The sequence below is a fragment of the Trichosurus vulpecula genome, chromosome 1 (genome assembly GCF_011100635.1).
Source record: "Trichosurus vulpecula isolate mTriVul1 chromosome 1, mTriVul1.pri, whole genome shotgun sequence".
NCBI classification, from domain to species: Eukaryota; Metazoa; Chordata; class Mammalia; order Diprotodontia; family Phalangeridae; genus Trichosurus; species Trichosurus vulpecula.
The window spans coordinates 9,494,160-9,515,659 of NC_050573.1; the positions used below are offsets into that span (position 1 = coordinate 9,494,160).

Consider the following 21,500-nt stretch of genomic DNA (forward strand, 5'->3'; position numbering starts at 1 on the left):
CAAAGCAAATGCCCTAGTGGACACGGGGGCGGAGGCCACGTTGATTTACGGGAACCCCTCTAAATTTAAGAAAGGAATTCCTATAACCATATCAGGATTGGGAGGTAATGAAGTACAAGCAAAACAGGTTCAATTGGAAATGAAGGTAGGGAATTTTCCAAAAAAGGAGTACACAGTAGTCATAGTCCCTATTCCAGAATACATTGTGGGGATAGATATTTTGAAGGGGATGACTTTACATTTACCTGATGGCCAGTACCAGTTTGCTATCCGGACCCTAAAAGTATATGTTACTGTGGGAAAATTGATGATACCTCCTGTTGTAGTTCCTACTCCATCTCAAATAGTAAACCTAAAACAATATAGAATTCCTGGAGGCACGGAGGAAATTAGTAAAACTATACAGGAATATATACTGGCTGGGGTAGTGATTCCCACCACCACTGCATGGAATAACCCAGTTTGGCCAGTCAGAAAATCTGATGGTTCATGGAGAATGACGGTGGATTATAGACAACTTAATAAATTTACTCCACCTTTACACGCTGCTGTACCAGACACAATATCTTTAATTGAAAACATACAAGCCTATCAAGGTTTCTGGTACGCGGTAATAGATCTAGCTAATGCTTTTTTCACTATACCCATAGACCCTAAACAATGGGATCAGTTTGCATTTACATGGCAAGGCAGGCAATATACCTTTACACGACTTCCACAAGGCTATGTACATAGCCCAACTATTTGCCACCGAATTGTAGCTGAACATTTAGATGAATTAAAATGGCCCAATGTGAAAATAACTCATTATATTGATGATATCCTAATACAGGCAAAGAATAAAGAAGTGGTAGAGGAAAGGCTAACCCAACTAACAGAACATATGAAGGAGAAGGGATGGGAAATTAATCCTGATAAAATTCAACGTCCAGCTCAAAGTGTGAAATTTTTAGGAATAATTTGGAATAAAGGTCATAGGGAAATCCTCCCCAAGGCCAAGCAAAAAATATTAGACTTTTCACCTCCTAGAGACAAGAGGGAAGCTCAAAAGTTCATTGGGCTGTTTGGTTTTTGGAGAAATCATATTCCCCATTTAGGCCAGGTTTTAAAGCCATTATATAAAGTTACCCGGAAGAAGTATACATTTGAATGGGGGGAAGCAGAATCGAAAGCTTTTGAGGAAGCCAAAATAGCTATTCAAACTGCCCTGGATCTTTGGCCTGTACAGCCAGGGCCAATGGAATTGCAAGTTACAGTCTTACATGGATATGCTGATTGGAGTTTATGGCAAAAGCAACAGGGCAGGAATGTTCCTTTAGGGTTTTGGTCGCGGAAACTGCCACCTGCTGGCCAAAATTACACTCCCTTTGAACAGCAATTACTGGCTGCATATTGGGCACTGGTAGAAACAGAACACTTAACTTTAAATCATGAAGTTATATTGAGGCCAGCCGTACCCATTATGAGTTGGATAATGGGGACCCCTGCCTCACATAAAATAGGACATGCTCAAGAATCATCAATTATTAAATGGAAGTGGTATTTGCAAAATAGAGTTAAGACAGGCAGGCCAGGTGTTTCTGCATTACATGAGAAGGTGTTATAATTACCAAAACATTCAAAAGATATCAACACACCTAAAACTTATGAACAATCGCCCGTCTCTTGGAACAGCGGGTATGATTTGCTATCCCCTGAACAAAAGAATCATGCTTGGTTTACGGATGGGTCGGCCAAATATATAGGATCCAAAAGGTGTTGGAAAGCTGTAGCCTATAATCCTTCATGCAATACTATTCTGGAAAGCTCTGGTGAAGGTCGGAGCAGCCAATGGGCCGAGTTAGTAGCTGTCCATCAAGTAATTCAAAAGGAACAAGGTGGTCAATGTCATATATATACTGATTCCTGGGCTGTAGCCAATGGCCTAGTAGTTTGGATGCCAATTTGGAAAAACATGAATGGAAAATCAGAGACAAAGATGTATGGGGGAAGGAACTATGGGAACAAATATGGGAATGGTGTCAATGTACTAACGTGTCTGTGTTTCATGTAGATGCCCATGTAAATCAAGATTCTGTGGAACGTGAGTATAATGCTCGTGCTGATGAATTGTCCAAACTTCAAGGAAAAGCTCTAAAGGTTACCCCCAGAGAGGAGGAAAGCGATAAACAATTAGGAAAATGGGTCCATATCACCACAGGACATCTTGGCGCTCTTGCATCTTACAGGTGGGCATTAGACAGAGGGATTAACGTACCTCTGGACCTATTTAAGCAGATAGTACAAGATTGCATACAATGTCAATTATTCGCCCATCGGCCTGTACCGAAAAGGATTACTGGAGAATTGGCTAGAGGGGCCTTACCTGCTCAAATTTGGCAAATAGACTATATTGGACCATTACCTGTCAGTCAAGGGTGTCAATATGCCTGCACGTGTGTGGACACCTACTCTGGGGTATTAGTTGCTTGCCCCTATAAACAGGGCTACCCAGAAAAATACTTGCAAGACTTTAGATATTATTTCCCTTTATTATGGGGCTCCCCTACAAATACAGAGTGATAATGGTACACATTTTAAAGGCAAAGACATAGATGAGTATTGCAGATATAATAATATAGAATGGATCTATCACATACCATATTATCCCCAAGCTGCTGGTTTGATAGAAAGGATGAACGGATTATTAAAAGAAAAACTGAAGAAATTGAGTGAGAACAATGATTTGAAAAGATGGAAAGAAAATCTGTTTGAGGCCCTAAAGCAATTAAATAACAGGCCTCTGACGAGTGAGGGTGGGACTCCTCTTTCAAGAATGATGACTCCTAACTTACAGATAAGGAGGATTTTATCTCCTTTGACTATTCAATGGTGGGCCCTACATGAGAATGCCAGACAGCCCTGGCATGCCTCTTTAGGCTCCGCCGGGTATGATCTATATGTAACTCATGACGTCCACATTCCCCCCTTGGGCCAACAACTGTGCTCCACAGGAGTGGGAGTTAAGCTCCCTGAAGGATACTATGGACAATTGTCCTCCAGATTTGGTTTAGCTTTAAAAAACCAAGTTCATGTCTTGGGTGGGGTTATAGACAGTGACTATAGAGGTGAAATTAAAGTTTGCTTACATAACTCTCATGAAAACGAACCTTTTGAATGTAAAACTGGTGAAAGAATTTGTCAGCTGGTAATATTACCCTATTTAAATGGTTCGTGGCAAAAGGTCAATGGATCTCCTGACTCCACAGAAAGAGGAGATCAGGGATTCGGGAGTTCTAATGATGATGACATTTCTTGGATACCAGAAAAGACAATTCCTGGTACTAAAGTTTGGGTCAAGAAACATCAATTTGATAAACCAAGGCCAGCTGAGCTTATAGCACAAGGGAATACTAATACTGCCATCATAGTATACCCTGGTGATGATAAATGGTATCATGTCCCATTAACCCAAATGTTTTTGCGAAATTAAGTGTTTTACAGTGCTCGCCTGCTGTATGTTGATCAAAACATGGACTCCGGGCACCCAAATACACGATCGCCTTCAAGGGCCAGTGGTCTTGCCGATATCCTATATGTACTGGGATTATGACTATAATGAGATATCAATGCAGGATGGCTTTAAATGTCCCCCCATATCTTGGTGCAATTATATGAATTGGTCCTACCCAGGAAACGTAGAAGTCTGGGCAGCTCCTAGCCCCATATTCCAGCTAATGAAGACCAATTTGACTACTGTCAATGTAACTGTCATTCCAGCACCAGGAGCAAATATCTCCTGCGCCATCACGAACTTGCCATTTAGTACTCACCTCTCTTTTAATCAACAATGGCCATCATTAGACGCGACCAACTGGACTAATGTGTACTTTGAAGCCATGACCTTTACTATTTACATGCCAGAAATGAACAACAAGTACCTATATTGTCATAATGCTACCCCGATATTGGATCGGCGGAATAAGAAATGGTATAATAAATTAATATGGACCAGACCAGCTGCTCCAGAGTCCCCTGGAATAGTTCGTGTTCCCAAATCATGTATTAATGCTTCTATCTCACAACACAAAATAGTGTTTCACTATAATGTGACTTTTCCCCCTTTAGCAAATTGTGTTAGAAGAAAGAGGGCCTGGTACGATACATTGCTTGGTGGTGCGGGAACTGGTTTGGGTATAGTTAATTCTGTAGACCTTGAGGCCTTGGCCAGCAGACTGCGCAGTGCTGGACAAGATGTTTCTCAAGCTTTGACTGTAAATGCACAATGGTTACCCACAATGATCCTGCCACACCAAAATACACTACAGTACCAAAACCAATTTTTGCAGGTCTTCAATGATAGTACCCTTGTTAATTTAGACCTTACGGAAAACATTAGTATGTTATTTGATTGGACTAAGTGTTCCTCACAAAACCTATATGCCCTCATACAAAAGGAAAATGCCCAAAGATTATTACAGGAAGGTAATACTCAAATATGGAACAATATACTTGACTTGTCAAAAGTATGGAGAAAGCCAAAACCTGAAAATATCGAATGCACCCCGTATTGGTGCACTGGGACCATTGTATTTTACCGAGTTAAAACCTGGACTGTCATGTGTCAATTTCATGTAATACCTTTTGTCTTATACAAATATTTTGCTTTACCTCATATCTATGGAAACTATATAGATTGGTATAATGTAACTCATGCTTTATCTGATTGTATTGTAACTGATGGAGGGATGGTTTGTGTGATGATGACTCGGCAGATGGAACCCTGCCTTCTCTCACATTCATCCAATCTGTGTGATCTGACTCTATTTCCAGTGAATAACTTTTCTATGATATATGAAGTATCTACTCAACATATTTGTATAGCCTCCAATAATTACACAGATCTTCTATCTGCAGGTATTACTACTATTCCATTTTCTGGTTGTCTGTCTAATGTGTCCTTCCTACGTTGGCGAGGAAATAATTTCTATTTTTCACCGGACACTGATATAGTTACAAACTTTGCTTGGGTACCCCAATCTCTGCCTCTACCCCATGTGTCTTTATCCTTATATCCCCTTATAAATATCTTGAATCAGTCAGCTGAAATCAAAAAGTTATTAGAGTCCAACCAACGCGCATTAAATGAACATCGAATACGGACTCTTATAACCGCTGGAAGACTAGTCGAAGCTTCACATTTAGTGACCTCAGATACTAATCATCATTGGTACGATTTTCTTTTTAAATCTTCTACTGCTGCTATGTATTTTAATTCCTTGGCTATTCCCATATTAATACTTGCTTTGTTCTTCTTATGTCTTTGCATCTGTAATTGTTATATGTACACTCAAATACGTAATGTTATTCTCATGATCTTAAGCCCAAATGAAATGAAAATTGAACATTTCCCTTTAAATTAATAAGATCATTCAAATAAATAGGTTCAGTTCAATTCTCGGCCATAACCGTTCCATAACCCCTGAGTGTTCTTGGCTTAGCATTCCAGGAACTAGCCATTCCTAGGTCATGTTGACCAGGAGGGTTGGCTTCCCTCCCTGGGAAACGTGATGTTACTAAAGAAAACAAATACCAAGCCTCAGGCGGATGGGACACGGCTGGGCCAGATGTGTATTGGACGAACCATGAATAACGGCACACGCCAAAAACCTCCTGGCTCCAAGCCTTCTTTGTTTAGGACAGTATAAAAAATTTACGTCCTGTAAGCCCGCTGAGCCTCACCCACGGGAAGGACGCTTCGCCCGGGGAAAACTCTTTACACAATTCAAGTTTGCATGGGCTGTAACGGGGCTCCCAGCCGCTGATCTACTCTGGAGGTTCCCTTGAATTGGTGATGTATTCTCTTCCTTTACCAATTGTCTTGACTGGTGCTGTGTTATTGGTTATTCTCATTATTGTATGTTTTCTATGCAAATTTAAGCTATCCGTGCCTTGCCTTTTCTAAATAAATTTCTATTTTCTATTTTCCTGGTGTGTTGGGGAGCGTCATTTATAGGAGCGAATCCGAACCTCATTAAATCGTATTAACACAGATGGATTCATAAGGAATCCAAAGATGAAGAAGATAAAAGAAGTAGGAAAAACCTTAGGCCTTATTAATGCTTCCCAAAACCGAACTAAAGAACATCAAGGACTACTGATCTATATGCCTACTTTCTCATCTATATAAACTTTTCATAAGAATGCCTGACATACATCAAAGGTACACTTAATGAGGGCCTTAGGGAAATCAGACAATTCTAGAAATCATATAATGGCAGAATTTTAGAACAAGAAAGGATCTCAGCAGCCACTTAATCCAAATCACATGCAAAAAATTAGTTATCCCAAGTCTGACAAGTGGTTATCTAGCCTCCTCTTGTCAAAACCCTCCAATTAGAACTTATTTTGCTTTAGAGAAGCTGTAATTGTTAGGAAGTTTTTCCTGACATCAAACCTACATTTTCTGCTCTACCACTTGCTCCCATTTCTGTCCTCTGTGACCAAATATAGATGAAGCTTATGCAAGTTTTTTCTTAAAACTACTCATGGGGCTCATATAATTGCTGCCTAAGAGAATCCTCCTCTCCCGACTTTTTTCTACCCCTGGTTTCTGATGTTCTTCATCCAAATTTCTTCTCTTAAATCCATGGTTACCAGAACTGGATTGCATGAGATGCCACATGGGCAGAGTAAAGGAAAAAAAAGAAGATAAGAGTAAAAACTAGGGGATCATTTTCCTTACAGATTTGAGAAATGGACAATCATTCAGTAAAGAACAGGAGCAAATAAAAACATATGAGAATTAAAAGCAGTGTTCCTGAAAAAAGGGGAGAATAGCCAGAAGGAGGAGGAAGTCGGTAGAACTAAAGACTTTAAAGGACAAGAGCTTTTTTAAAGCAATTATTAAGTTTTATAAATAAGAAGTTAAGGACAAATTTTGGAAGAAGAGTTTCAGTAGAATATGGAAGAAATTGGTCTGTAAGCAACTGAAGAGATGTGGTGGTTAGAAACTGGAGACAGTGAATATAGGAATTTTTTTAAAAAAAGTTTTGCAGATGGTAATTATTTGTAGTTACACAAAAATAAAGGGTGTGTGTGTGTGTGTGTGTGTGTGTGTTTTCAGTATTAGGGAATTATAACATGTTTATGATGCAGGTAACCTGCAGGGGGGGGGGAAGAGGAAGGGAGGCAGATAGTGATAGATTGAGAAGGGAAGTGGGGAAGTGGGCATGCATAGAGGTATGGGGAGATGGAGAGAGAAAATAGGAGAGGGAGGGAGATACAGGGAGGAAGAGAGACACAGAGACAGAGAGAGAGGGGAGGCAGAGAGAAAGGGAAGGGGGAGAACAAATGCTCTAATAAGATTTCAGAGGAGAGAGGAGAGAATGTGAGTAAGGGCATAGGCCATGGATTTAGATGTGGTGAAGAATAAATGCCTCTTCCTTTTGGCCTAGAAGGAAGACAATTTGGAGGAGTGGAGCTAAATGGACTATTGCCACAATTTTCTCAGTGAAGAGGTTTAAGGAGGTACAAGAAGACTTAAGATGAAAAATGTTTTAGGAAAATCACTGTGGGAAATGAGAAAGGGTCTATTTCATTTACAGAGATTTCCTTTTAATTTATATTTTTAAAATTTTCAATGTGTGCTTTGAAATCCTAACTCCATTTCTCAAAGTCAATATATCCAAAGTCTTTTCCTCCACCAGGAATGCTGTTTGCTCTCAAGGAATACCTTCTCAAATTCATTACATTCGTAAAAATTTCCTCCTGTTTTAACTTACTGATATTGAATAAGCGAATTTTCTATCTCACATGGCCTTCCCTCATAAGCTCTCTGTCCAGGATAACTTCAAATGACTTTTTATATGTTCTTCATGGTGGAATGCTTTACAATATTTACTGTATTTGCATGATTTCTGTCCCATGTGAATTTTCTGATATTTAGCACTGGCATTGATTCTATTGTATTTTATTTTATATCTCAGGTATCAATTTTTTGATATTCATTAAGTTCCATGTTCTACAGAATGGTCTTCCCAAATTCATTACTTTCATAAAGTTTTTCTTTTGTGCGACTTCTCTAATGTTCCATAAGGCATATTTCCTTCCCAAAGGTCTTTCCATAATTACTAATTTTAAGCTAGTGTTTAAGGTTGAAACTTCAACTTTAAGGTTGAAAAAAGCTCTGAAGACAACACTTTGAAGACAAAAATGCTCCTCAAACAACACTTATTAACCCAATTTTATAGGGAATTGTTTAGTTTTTAATATAGATATGCTATATGTACATGTATATATAATATAGATATACTAGAGTTTTTTATAGTTTCTCCAGGGAAACTGAGGCTGAGAAGTTTAGTAACTTGCCCAGGATCTCATATCTAGTGATTGGGGCAGTATTTGAACTCACATCTTTTAAAGCATTATTTGAATGCAGGTCTTCCTGATTCCAGGACCCTTGTTCTTACCCATTCTATTACCTAGCTGCCTCACTATATTACTCAAGTTTCTCTCCAGTATTTAATGATGTTCAGTAAGTATTGTTTTGCAGCTAAAGGTATCCCCACATTCATAAAGCTTCTCTGCAGTATGGATTGTGATGGTGAGTAAGTTCTAAGCTCTCCTGCATGGCTTTCCAAAATGTATCATAGTTCTAAGATTTTTCTTCTTTTTCTCTCCAAGGTTCAATACATTCAATAGATTCTCTGCAAATGGCATTCATACTAAGTTTTCTCTCCAATATTAATTTTCTGATGTCCAAGAAGTGTTGTCTTCCAACTGAAAGCCTTCCCACATTCCTAAAGTTTCTCTCCAGTATGAATTTTCTGATGTTGAGTAAGTCTTGTCTTCCAGCTGAAGTTCTTTCCACATTCAATACATTCATAAGGTTTCTCTCCAGTATGAATTCTCAGATGGTAAGTCAGTCCAGCCTTCTGATTAAAGCCCTTTCCACATTCATTGCATTTATAAGGTTTCTCTCCAGTATGAATATTGTGATGTTCAGTAAGTGTTCTCTTACGACTGAAGGCTTTCCCACATTCATTACATTTATAAGGTTTCTCTCCAGTATGAATTCTCTCATGTTCAACAAGGTGTGTTCTCTGGCGAAAGGTTTTCCCACACTCATTACATTCATATGGTTTCTCTCCAGTATGAGTTTTCTGATGTCCAATAAGTCCTGTCTTCTGTCTGTAGGTTTTCCCACATTCATTACATTCATAAGGTCTCTCTTGCATATGAACTTTCTGATGTTCAGTAAGTCTGGACTTCTGTCTGAAGGATTTCCTACATTCATCACATTCATAAGGTTTCTCTTCAGAATGACATTTCTGATGTTCAGTAAGTCCTGCCTTCAGGGTGAAGGCCCTGCCACATTCATTACATTCAAAAGGTTTCTCTCCAGTATGAATTTTCTGATGTTGCATAAGCCTTGATCTTGCCTGGAATGCTTTTCCACATTCGCTGCATTCATAAAGCTTCTCTCCTGTATGAATTCTCAGATGGTAGGTAAGTCCAGACTTTTGACTAAAGTCCTTTCCACATTCATTACATTTATAAGGTTTCTCTCCAGTATGAATTCTCTGATGTTCAACAAGGTGTGTTCTCTTTTGGAAGGTTTTCCCACATTCATTACATTCATAAGATTTCTCTTCAGTATGACATTTCTGATGTTCATTAAATCCCATCTTCTGGCTGAAAACTCTGCCACATTCATTACATTCAAAAGATTTTTCTCCACTATGAATCTTCTGATGTTGGAAAAGTTTTGGATTCCCCTGAAAGGTCTTTCCACATTTATTGCATGCATGTTTTCCTCCAGTATGAATTCTCAGATGGTAAGTAAGTCCTACCTTCTGACTAAAGTCCTTTCCACATTCATTACATTTATAAAGTTTCCCTCCAGTATGAGTATTCTGATGTTCAGTAAGTGTTCTCCTCCTCCTAAAGGCCTTCCCACAGTTATTACATTCATAAGGTTTCTGTCCAGTATGAATATTTTGGTGTTCAATAAATGATCTCTTCTGCCTGAAGGCCTTCCCACAAACATTACATACATAAGGTTTCCCTCCAGTATGAATTTTCAGATGGTTGGCTAGTCCTGCCTTCTGACTAAAGTCCTTTCCACATTCATTACATTTATAAGGTTTCTGGCCAGTATGAATATTCTGATGTTCAATAAGTGTCCTATTCTGCCTGAAGGCCTTCCCACATTCATTACATGCATAAGGTTTCTCCCCAGAATGAATTCTCAAATGGTAGGTGAGGCCTATCTTCCGGCTGAAGGCCTTTCTACACTCCCTACATTCATACAGTTTCCCTCCTGTATGATTTTTCTGATGCTCAGTAAGTCCTGTCTTCCAGCTGAAGGCCTTTCCACATTCATCACATTTATAAGGTTTTTCTCCAGTATGAATTCTCTGATGTATAATAAGATGTACTTTCTGTCGCAAAGCCTTCCCACATTGATTACATGTATAAGGTTTCTCACCAGTATGAATTCTCTGATGTTGAATAAGTCCTGTCTTCTGACTAAAAGCTTTTCCACATTCGTTACATTCGTAACGTTTTACACTAATATGAATTCTCTGAATTTGAGCAATGTGCATGCTACTGGAGAAGACTTGGCCACATTCATTACCTAAATCTGCTTTCTCTCCATCATATATATTGTGATTTTCAATAAGTTTTGCATCATAATTGAAAATTTTCCCACATTCATTATGCTTAGAAAACATCTTCTTTGAGGAAATTGTATTTTGTTTATTTTGGTCTGAATACAGTGTGGGGCTCTTTTGGTTTTTATCAAACTGATGAAGGAGGCTCTTTCCAAATAATATGTTACGCCGTGGAAAAAGTATTGAACTTTGGCAGAAGCCTCCATTATATTTTTTACATTCATGTTCTCTTGCTTGACTGGGAGAATTTATTTCAGTCATGTGTACATATCTAGAAAGTTCCTTCTCATTCTGCTGTTTCTGTAATAAGTCACCATACTCCCAGGCTTCATCAAACTTGGAGAAATGGAAACAACCCCCTTTAATTCTTTCTTGGAATGGTTTTTCCACAGAGAGGCTCATCTTTGGAGTTGACTCCCTGGTTTCAGGCCTAGTGTCCCAATCTGAAAGAAATGTTTAAAAATGTAAATATCCCTTGTAGTCCGTGAATTATACTTGGCCTGGGTTCTCTCTCCTTCATCAACAATACTGCTCCAGATTATATTTCCAAACCAATTACACATCACTCCCCTTCACAGACACTATGGTAGTTCCTTTGCAGCCAGATCTATTTGCTCTCTTTCTCAGATGTGTTAGCATGACGGGTATATAATATGTGCAGATTATTCTTTTTATTTCTTCTGGTTTAGCTGTGAATGCATCTTGCTCATTTGCTATTTTATTGATTTTATTTTCTGCTTTTTTTTAACAGACTTGCTAAGGATTTATCAATTTTATTAATCTTTCTGAAGAACCAGCTTTCATCATTTCTATGAAGTATTTTTTGTTTCTATATTATTTACTCTAATTTTTAATATCACTGATTTTATGCTTATTTTAGGTTTGTTAGCCTTCTAATGTTTTAAAATTGCATTTCAATTCATAAATCCTTTTTCTTTTCTATTTTGTTAATGGGTTGGAAGGATATGATTTTTTCCTGAGGATTACTTTAACTGTATCCCAGAAATTTTGACATGTTGTTTCATCATTATCATTTCTTATGACACAGTTATTATTTATGTGATTGGTTCTTTAACATATTCATTATTTAGGATGTCATTGTTAAGTCTCCATTTGGGCCTGTATCTTTTGTTTATGATCTCAGAACTAATTACTCTTTTTATTGCATTACAGTCTACAGTCTACAGTGTATTATTTCCTCCTTTTTGCAATATTTCTGTGTCCTAGTACATAGTGAATTTTTGTAAAAGTTCCATGTGTATATGTGTATTTTTTTGCTGTCCCTTTTAGAAGATGCTATAAGTCTTTTAACTCTAGTTTCTCCCAGCAATTTCTTCAGTTCTATATTTTCTTTTATTTTTCTTTTAGACTTACCCAAAACTGAGAAAGGGATATTGAAGTCTTCTGTCACTGTTGTGTTACTATGCCTTCTATTAGCTCAGATAATGTTTCCTTTATGAATTTGGATGCTAAGGCATTTGAAGCATATACTTTTATTACTAATGTTAGCTTATTTATGGTTCTTTTCAGCAATATAGTTTCCTCATTTGCCTCAAAATCTCTCCCCCCTGGGACTATGCTCTCCCACTCCCCCAAGTATGAGTTGTCTTTAGGAGTTCCAACTTCCCTCTTCCTGAGATATGAGGAGTAAACTTTTCAAGCATCAATTTCCCCAGGTAACACTCTTCACAGATCATCTCTCTTCACTCAGGAGCATTCATCAAGTAGAACTTCCTCACACCACTGAAGTAAGTCATCTTTCCTTTCTCTATCTTTTTAATTTTTCACTTCTCTTCCTCACCCACTCCTCTGTAGGCTCTTCTTTTTCTGGGCATAGACGTAACTTTTCCCTCATTAGTTGCCTTCAGTTTGACCTAGGCACATCACATATTCCCCTTTATTCCACTGATTCCCCTCCCTCTTGTATGTATCTTCACTCACTGTAGCGTAGGCCCACAAAAATACACTGATTCACTTGAAGGTAGGGTATCATGTCAAGTACTGTCCATAATGACCCATGCTCACCTTTTCACTGTTACCTTCACTAGACTACCACCTTCAACCCTGTCTCCCTATGAACATATACAAAGAAGTTCCTTACTGGAAGTTTTTGCTGTCAATCTGTTCATGTTGCTGTCTTTAGCTGTTACACTACTTTTGCATTTATTTTGTTTTGGGTATTCAAGAAGGAATCTCTTCAGTTCCGGTTTTCTTACTAAAAATATCTCAAATAGTGCTTTATTATTGAATATCCATATTTTTATGTATAGTTACACTCAGATTTGCAAGGTAGATCACCATTTTGCATCTTGGACCTCTACTGCTCTTCGGAACACATTACTCCATTCCATCCTATGTTTCCCGGCAGGTGTAGTATAGTCTTGTATTATTATAATTTTCTTTCCTTTGTATTTGGAACTCTCCTAACCACTTGCAGAATTTGTTATTTTTTAAATGAACTGTTAAATTTAACCATGCACCTTGAGTTTGTAGCCTTGTTCCCCCCTTGCAGGTAATCTGTGAATTCTTTCGATTAGAATTTCACTTTTTATGTTAAGAAGTTCTGGGCAGTTCTCTCCTATGATTTCCTGCACTATGTTGTTAGGTATTTGGTTTTTTGGTTTGTTTTGTGTGGGGTTTTATTTTGGGGGGGTGGGGAGAGTTGGTCCTGTCATGTTGTTTGGAAGACCTATGATCCTCATGTTATCATTACCCATCCTGTCTCCGAGATCAGTATGTTTTGCTTGCATAGTGGGAAGATCTTAATTTAAAGTTGTTGGTTTTTGCTTCTCTTCTAGATTATCCTTCACCTCTCTATGTTTACATTCCCAATCCACTGGTCTTTCTTTATTTCATTGATAAAACTTGCCATCACACACTCCAATTTTTCTATTCTGCTTATTAGTTTTGCTATTCAGGACATAAATTCTGCTCTCATCATTCACATTCTTCTTTTGACCCACTCAGAAACAGCATGTTGTGGTTCCATGATCTCCTCAAATTCCACAGGGTGCTCAATCTCCTTGGTGTTGGACTGTAGATGCCTGAACTTATTTATTAGATTGGGAGATCATTTACTTCTGTTTATAATGTTTTCTTTGTTGACTCATATGCTTATAGTCTTTTCTTTGTTGACTTATATGCCTATAGTCTTTAGAGTTTTTTTTCCCATTATCTTTGTTAATTTCTTTTTTTTCTTCCTATTTTGCCCTATACAGTTTCTGACTGTCTCCTCTGATGGTTTCTCTGGGGGCTGGATCTTAAAGCATCTCAGCCTCCTCCCACACCAGGCAATTTATCATTCACCAGCCTAAGTCTCTGCCCCATGTGACTTTTGGATGGTCAAAACTGGCCCCAGGTGGATGCTGTGCTTTCTTCCTCAGGTATAGTGGGGTATTGCACACACACACTCCTTCCCAACTCCATACACCCACCCAAAGTGCTATCCTGCTCCCCGTGTACCTTAGTTTTCTGACCTGGCACAAAGAGTTTAGAGAAAGATATTTTTAAGAAATAATTGAAACAAAAGAAGCCTAAAAAACTTACCCTTAATAAAAATCAATCTGGAGAGGACATAACAGCAAATGGACCATGTCCAGTCCTGATTCCATTACTTAGCATTCACAAAACAAAAGAGAAATAAGCAATGCTCATGAGAGGAGAAGGGCTCATGAGGAGCAGGCAAGGCACTAAAATGATGAAAGAGAAAACTCTCCTTTTCCGACCCCCTCCTCTGAGGGACAAACGAGCAGGAGATATGTGCAGATGAGGCTCTTGGAAGCAGCTCCTCCCAGACAACCTCAGCTCTGCTCCACAGGGGCCTCAGGAGCTGTGAGAAATCCCTGTCCAAGACTGTCAAAGTCCCTTCTCCAAACAACCAGCTGTGATATTGCTGGCAGTGACTCACCTGCTTTTCACACACTCACTCACCTGGACAGGTGCTTCTTGGGCCACCTCTCTCTGACAGCCAAACCACTTTCCTTCGCTCCAACTGCTCAATCACATCTGGTTTGGAAACTGCTAGTCCTGCACATTGGAAATGCAAAGATGCTGTTCAGAAAGCTGGCTCAGAATGTGAGCCATCTGTCACAGGGAAAAATGGAAATGCCAGGAAGGCCTAAAGAGAGGGACAAAGGACTTCTGAAGTTTGCCCTGTTCTGGGCTCCTAGGACATACAGGAGAATGCATTAAGGAGTCAACCTGGCCCCAGAAAGGACCCACCAAGTCCAAGAGAACCTTCCATGGCTCCAGTCTCTACATCAGAACTTTAGGGAAGAATCTCAGATTTGAGGGGAAAAGGAACAACAGAGAAAGAACCTCAGGGACCAACAAAACTCCCAATTTCCTTCACCTGGACACAGGCAGAAGCACCCTGTCACACGGCCACAAAAGAATGAGAACCTATAGTTTCTGCATAAGAAATAATCATTGGTAAAGACAGGAGAGAAGTCACAGTATGGAAGGAAGCAAAACATTTCCAGTAAAAACAGTCTGAGTCATCAGGGGAAGCCATCCTTACCCAGCCAGACCAGGTTGTGGTAGTTCTCCAGCATCACATCCCTGTACAGCTCCTTCTCAGATGGGTGCAGGTGTCTCCACTCCTCCAGGGTGAAGTCCACAGCCACATCCTCGAAGGTCACTGATTCCTAAAAAACCAAATATATTTCTGCATCTTCCTAATATGGACTCAAGAGATCAGGGTTGGTTTTCACAGAATCACAAAACCTAATAAGGAAAAGGGCCCTCAGAGGCTGTCTAGTCTAACCCACACTTCAAAAATGATTCCAGCCACCAGTTCCCCAACAGGTGGAAAAGGCAACCTCAGCCTGAAGCCCTTCAATGAGGGGGAACACATTGGAACAGCTCTAATTTGTAGGAATCTTTTCCTCATGTTGAACCTAAATCTACGTCAAGGGCAACTTCCCCCCAGTGCTCCTGCTTCTCTTTCTGTAGTGAAGAACAAATTTCATGCTGTTTCTAAAGATTGGCCCTTCAAATACCTGATGATAGTTCCCTTCCCTTTTCCAGAGTTCAACATCTGCAGGTCCACTCAGCCCTATGTCTGCCATCTTCTAGACACTTTTCACTTTGTGTCTACAAGTTTCTAAAAAGTGGTTTATGATCTAGTCATTCCAGAGAGCAATTTGGAACTATGCCCAAAGGGCTATAAAAAATGTGCATACCCTTTGACTCAGCAAAACCACTTCTAGGACTTTATCCCAAACAGATCATACAAATGGGGAATGGATCCATATGTACAAAAATATTTATAGCAGCTCTTTTTGTGGTGGCAAAGAACTGGAAATCAAAGGGATGCCCATCAATTGGGGAATGGCTAAACAAATTGTGGTATATGAATGTAATGGAATACTATTGTGCTATAAGAAATGAGGAACAGACAGCCTTCATTATAACCTGGAAAGACTTATGTGAACTAGTGCTGAGTGAGGGGAACAGAACCAGGGGATCATAATACACAATTACAGTCACATGGTATCTGTAAGGACTAACTTTGATAGACTTCCTCTAGTCAATACAAGGTTCAAAGACAGCTCCAAAAGACTGATGATGGAAAAGGCTGTGCACATCCAGAGAAAGAACTATGGAGTCTGAATGCAGACTGAGGCAAACTATTTGCTCTCTTTTTTTATTCCTTCTTTTTTCATTTCACTTCTCCTTCCTCGTGATTCATTCCATTAGTTATAATTCTTCTTTATAACTGGACTGTTATATAAATAAGTTCAATGTGAAGGTGTATGTAGAACCTACATTGGATTACATGCTGTCTTGGGGGTAGGGGGAGGAGAGGGAGGGAGAGAAAATTTGGAATCCCAAAACTTGTGGAACTGAATGTTGTAAACTAAAAATAAAAAATAAATTTATAAAAAAATAAAAATATAAAGTGGTTTATGAAAAAGACAAACTGGTTGGCTGTGGTGTGATGCCTGCTCCTGGGGAGACAAAAACAGGCGGATCCCTTGAATTCGGGAGTTCTGAGCTACAGCAGGGAAAATGTCAATCGGGTGTCTCTACCAACTCCATCACCAATATGATGACTGTCAAAATCTGAACTTCTCAGTGTTTGTGTTAATTCAGTTCAATGGGCCTTTATTAAGTGGCTGCTGTTCAAGACAACAACACATAAATACAATGACCAAAGGCCTTTCCTTCAAAGGCTTGTAATAAGTGGGGTAGAAAGAAGTACAAGGTGTACATAGGGGAGACAGGAATGGTACTGGCAAGTAATAGTGGCTGACATAAAAAAAACCTAAAGCATCAGCAAAAAGTCTTTAAACAATAAAAGAAACAGACTCACAAAATGTCAAAAGCAAAAAGAAAGAAGAGAACACAAGGGAGTTTAGAAGGAGACACAGAGAAGCAGGGCAATGTGGGCACTGCCATGGCAGACTGGACATACACATCAAAAGGAAGCTGTCCAGAGGAAGACTCACAGCGTCACATGCAGACCTTGTCTTCTGGTCTTCTTTGTAGAGAGTTATGTTCATTTTAGACGATGTTTCTCAAAGTCAACGTAATGGAAAGTTTTTTTGTGCAGGAAATGAAATGCAGTAAGATTGCATCTGAAATTATCTAATATCAAAAAGAAACAGAATGAGAGTCTAGGGAAGATGTTACCCTCACATACCTGGTGACTGCTGGAGGCAGGAGGCAGGAGGACTGGCACCATCGTCCTCTACTCGACGCCCTCACTGAGTGGGGCAGGGCCGAGTCCTCAGAAATCAGAGCTGGAGGAAACAAAGGAAACCATGAGCAGGTGCAGCCCAGGCCCCTCTTTTGGCCTCCAGAGTCCTGGCTGTGTGGATGAAGTAAAGAGATGGAGGGTGGAAGTGATAGAAGACAGGAGCTTCTCTGATTCCATCTGGGCCACCCTCCCTCCTCCAGGCTTCCAGTCATGGAAGCTCACCACCTCTTCTCATGCTTTCCCTTCATTTCCCCTCATCTCACACATCCCATCAACTGTCAAGTCTTACAGAGCCTAATTCCAAAGCATCCTTAATGACTCTCCAAGTCACCCCTCCAGTTTAGGCCCTGGTTGCTTCTCACCTGCATTTCTCCTTGCAACAGCCTAACTGGCCTCTGTCTGTGATAAAGGGCGGGTCTGATCAAATGACTCCAGTCACTCCCTACTGCCTCCAAGATCAAACAGAAAATCCCCTGCTTGGCATTCCAAGCCTTTTATGACTAGCCCCACACCCTTCTAGTCTTCTGACACCTTACTGCTTTCCACATACTCTGCCATCTAGGGATGCTGGCCTCCTCAAACTCAACACTTCACCTGCCACCTAAGCATTTTCACTAGCTGTCCCCCATGCCTGGATTATTCTCTCTCCTCTCTTCTACTTCCTGCCTTCCCTGGCCTACTTGAAGCTCAGTTAAAATCCCATCTGCTACAAGAAGCCTTTCTCTATCCCCCTTAAAGCTCAGGCCTCACTCAGTTGATTATCTTGAAATTATATTGTATATCTCATGGTTGTTTGCATGTTTTTCCCAACAGACTGACAGCTCCTTGAGAGCAGGAATATGGGTTTACTTTGGCTGTTCTCTGGAGCCCCACACTTAGCACAGTGCCTGGCACACAGTAGGTATTTAATAAATGCTTGTTGACTTGACTGGCTGCAAGTCTCTCCTCTAACCTGTCTTCTCCATGGCTGCCACAGGGATCATTCTAAAGCTCCTGTAGCTCCCTATTACCTCTAGGATTAGGTAAATTCCTTTGTCTGGCATCTACAGCCCTTCACCATCTTGCTCCAGGCTACCTTTCCAGACTTATTACATAACATTTCCCTTCACAAATGCTCTGTGGGCCAGCTGAATTGCCCTGCTTGCTGCTCCTCATTTATGACAATCTACCACCTGCCTCCTGCCTCTGTACAAGCCCATTCACCGAGACTGTCCTGCCCTTCACCTCCCTCTTAGAGAATCCCTAACTTCCTGTAAGACTAGAGGTAAATGTCACCATCCATTTGGAAGCTATTCCTGATCCCCCTAACACTCAGGCCTTAGTGCCTGCCCTCTCAACATAAAACATTAGATTCATTTTTAGTTTTTTAGTGATATATGTACGTACATGATATTTCTGATGATGGACCATAGTTTCTTTGAAGGCTAGGCTGTTTCATTTTTGTCTTTGTACACTGAATACTTGGTATAATGTCTAGCACAAGGCAGGTGTTTAATAAATAATTGTTATTATGCCCAAAAGGCATTTAGGGCATATCCTTTGACCCAGCAAGACCATTTCTAGGTCTGTATCCCCAAGAGATCATAAAAATGGGAAAAGGATACACTGGAGGATTAATAAGGTATAAAGATCTTCCCTGTTCATTTATAGGCCTATGTAACTATATATGTTCCCTTTTCTCCTTGGAGCAGGGGCTGCATTCCCAGGACTAAAGGTAAGAGCACACCTAGCTGATTCCTCTTCCTTGAAGGGTTGGTCACCATTCTAGGAACATATGGAATCAATCTTGTGTCCTTTAGAACACAGACATTTTGCCTTATCAATCACGGACGTTGTGCTTCTTTGAACTCTGGCACAGCTCACAGCAGCAATGCATCCTGTGCTAAGTCACACAGAGGCAATCAGTCACTAAATCACATAGGCTCTGGCGCCTCTGGCTCTGAGCCAATGAGGTGCCAAGTCGAGTGGGTTATGGTGCCTTCTGGTGCTGAGCCTATCTATTGCTAAAATACACCATGCCAATTTTTTCTTTGTTTGAAACTATATATATTCTGGGAAATTGATACCTGTCCTCAGGGTTCACTCATGGGAAGAATGCTTTGCTTGAGGCATTTCTGATTTCCTGGACCCAGACTCTGGGAAGCTGTTATCAATCCCCACTCCCCCACTAGCAGATGAACCCAGATGTTGGTGCTCTCTCAATTTGGTGAGGTATGTAAATATTCCTATTATTCCATTAAACATTATCTTTCTATATTTCTATAATACTGCTTTATGTTGTCCTTATGCTCAGACTAAATGGTATGCTGATTTTAGTTTTGAGTGAAGAATGCTCATAATACTACGTGATCCAATCCTTAACAAATATATATGCATAGCAGCTGCTTGTATCTTCTTAATGATACCCACATATGTACAAAAATATTTATAGCAGATCCTTTTGTGGTGGCCAAGAATTGGAAATTGAGGAGATGCCCATCAATTGGCAATGGCTGAACAAGTTGTGGTATATGAATGTAATGAAATACTGCTGTTCGATAAGAAATGATGAGCAAGCAGACTTCAGAAAAACCTAGAAAGACTTACATGAACTGATGGTGAATGAAGTGAGCAGAACCAAGAGAACATTGTACCCAGTAAGAGCCATATTGTGTGATGACTAACTTTGATAGACTTGGCTCTTCTTAGCAATGCAAGGGTCTAAGACAACTCCAAAAGACTCATGATGGAAAAAGCTAGTCACATCCAGAAAAAGAACCACAGAGTCTGAAAGCAGATGGTAGCATACTATTTGCCCTTTTTTTTTGTTTTTTCTTTCCTCATGGTTTCTCCCATTGGTTCTAATTCTTTTTTGCAACATGACTAATGTGAAAATAAGTTTAACATGAATGTATATGTAGAGACTATATCATCTCGTCTTGGGGAAGGGGAAGAGGGAGGAAATTTAGAACTCAAAATCTTATAAAAGTGAATTCTGAAAACTAAAAATAAATATATAAACAAATAAATGTATTTTAAAAATTGTTCAAGGTTAAAAAAAAATTAACCACAAAGACCTATGAAGGAAGATGCTATCCACCCCAGAGAAAAGACTAATATATGCAAGTATGTATTGTATAGTTTCATGGTTTCATGTATATGTGTCAAATGTTGACCTTATGCAATGAGGGGTTAAAAGGGAGAGTGACAGCAGAACTCAAAATGAAACAAAGATAATTTTTTTTAAAGAAAGGAGAAAAATCAAAACAAAAAAAGTTCTGAGATTAAAATTTACATTCCCTTTGGCAGAGCACCAGCAGGGAAGGATGTGATAAATGTAAAGTCTTATGAAGACGGTCCCAAAAGAAAACTTACCACTAGTGGAAGGGGGCGGGGCAGGCCAGAAAAGGGCACATCCAGAATGCGCATGCGCAAGTTCAAAAGTACGGGTGTTGGAAGACAGAGGGGGCGGTGTGAGGGCGTGGCTGCGCCTGCGCAGACAGAAAAGCGACTTTCTCCTTAGGTCCCCTGTGGTGGGGGAGGGGCTGAGAAACATGGCGCCTAAGGCTTCGTCCCCACCCCACTGACTATTGGCCGTACCTCGGTTTCCAGTTGCGAGACAAGGCATTTCCCAGCCTCACGTCTCCACCCCTGAGCAGATTCCAGCCGACAGCGCACAAGGAGAAGATTATAGAGCTAGGGAAGGACTCGATTTCCGGGGCGAACACGAGTCACGTGGCACGAGACCATCTCTCCTCCGGGTTGGTACAACCTTCTGGGAAACGTAGTTCGGCAGCCCGCGGGTTGTGCGCATGCTCAAGAAAGCCCCCTAGCCTGCCCTAGGTCTAGCAAAGAGGCTCTCTGGAGGGAAGGGAAAGTTACCCAGGGTGTTCCTGACCCTTGTAAACACGTTTACATGCACACATATGTACATGTGTGTGTATATATTTATACACAAGCATACATATATAAAATATATACACACAGATACACACATGTATTTAAGGATATGTATATGACACATATGTATATAAAACTAGTTCTTTACAATTGGTTTCCCTTGTAATCCTATGTATTTTATTTTTATTTTCGTTCTGTTCTATGAATTTAAAAACAGAATTCTGAAAACAGGTCCATCCATAGGCGTCAGCAGACTCCCA

The 21,500-nt window shown here is 39.9% G+C and overlaps 1 protein-coding gene across 1 annotated transcript; it reads right to left on the minus strand.

Annotated features, from left to right (window-relative positions):
• Positions 1 to 8,484: 8,484 nt before the first annotated feature.
• Positions 8,485 to 20,896, minus strand: LOC118848523 (zinc finger protein 569-like). Its single transcript, XM_036757473.1, has 5 exons — positions 20,716 to 20,896; positions 17,295 to 17,404; positions 15,178 to 15,304; positions 14,589 to 14,684; positions 8,485 to 11,101 (listed from the first exon to the last, which is right to left on the minus strand). The coding sequence occupies exons 1-5, from the start codon at positions 20,894 to 20,896 to the stop codon at positions 8,781 to 8,783; spliced, it is 2,835 nt and encodes a 944-aa protein (XP_036613368.1). The 3' UTR covers positions 8,485 to 8,780.
• Between the last annotated feature and the right edge of the window lie 604 nt (positions 20,897 to 21,500).

Excerpts from the sequence above, each read along its gene's own strand:
- LOC118848523 (XM_036757473.1), bottom strand. The coding sequence starts at position 20,896 with ATGTTTCTCAGCCCCTCCCCCACCACAGGGGACCTAAGGAGAAAGTCG. Across the intron at positions 15,305-17,294 it reads CAGTCACCAGGTATGTGAGG|GAATCAGTGACCTTCGAGGA; the intron begins GTAACATCTTCC and ends TTGGTTTTTTAG. Across the intron at positions 11,102-14,588 it reads CCCAAGAAGCACCTGTCCAG|ATTGGGACACTAGGCCTGAA; the intron begins GTGAGTGAGTGT and ends CATTTCTTTCAG.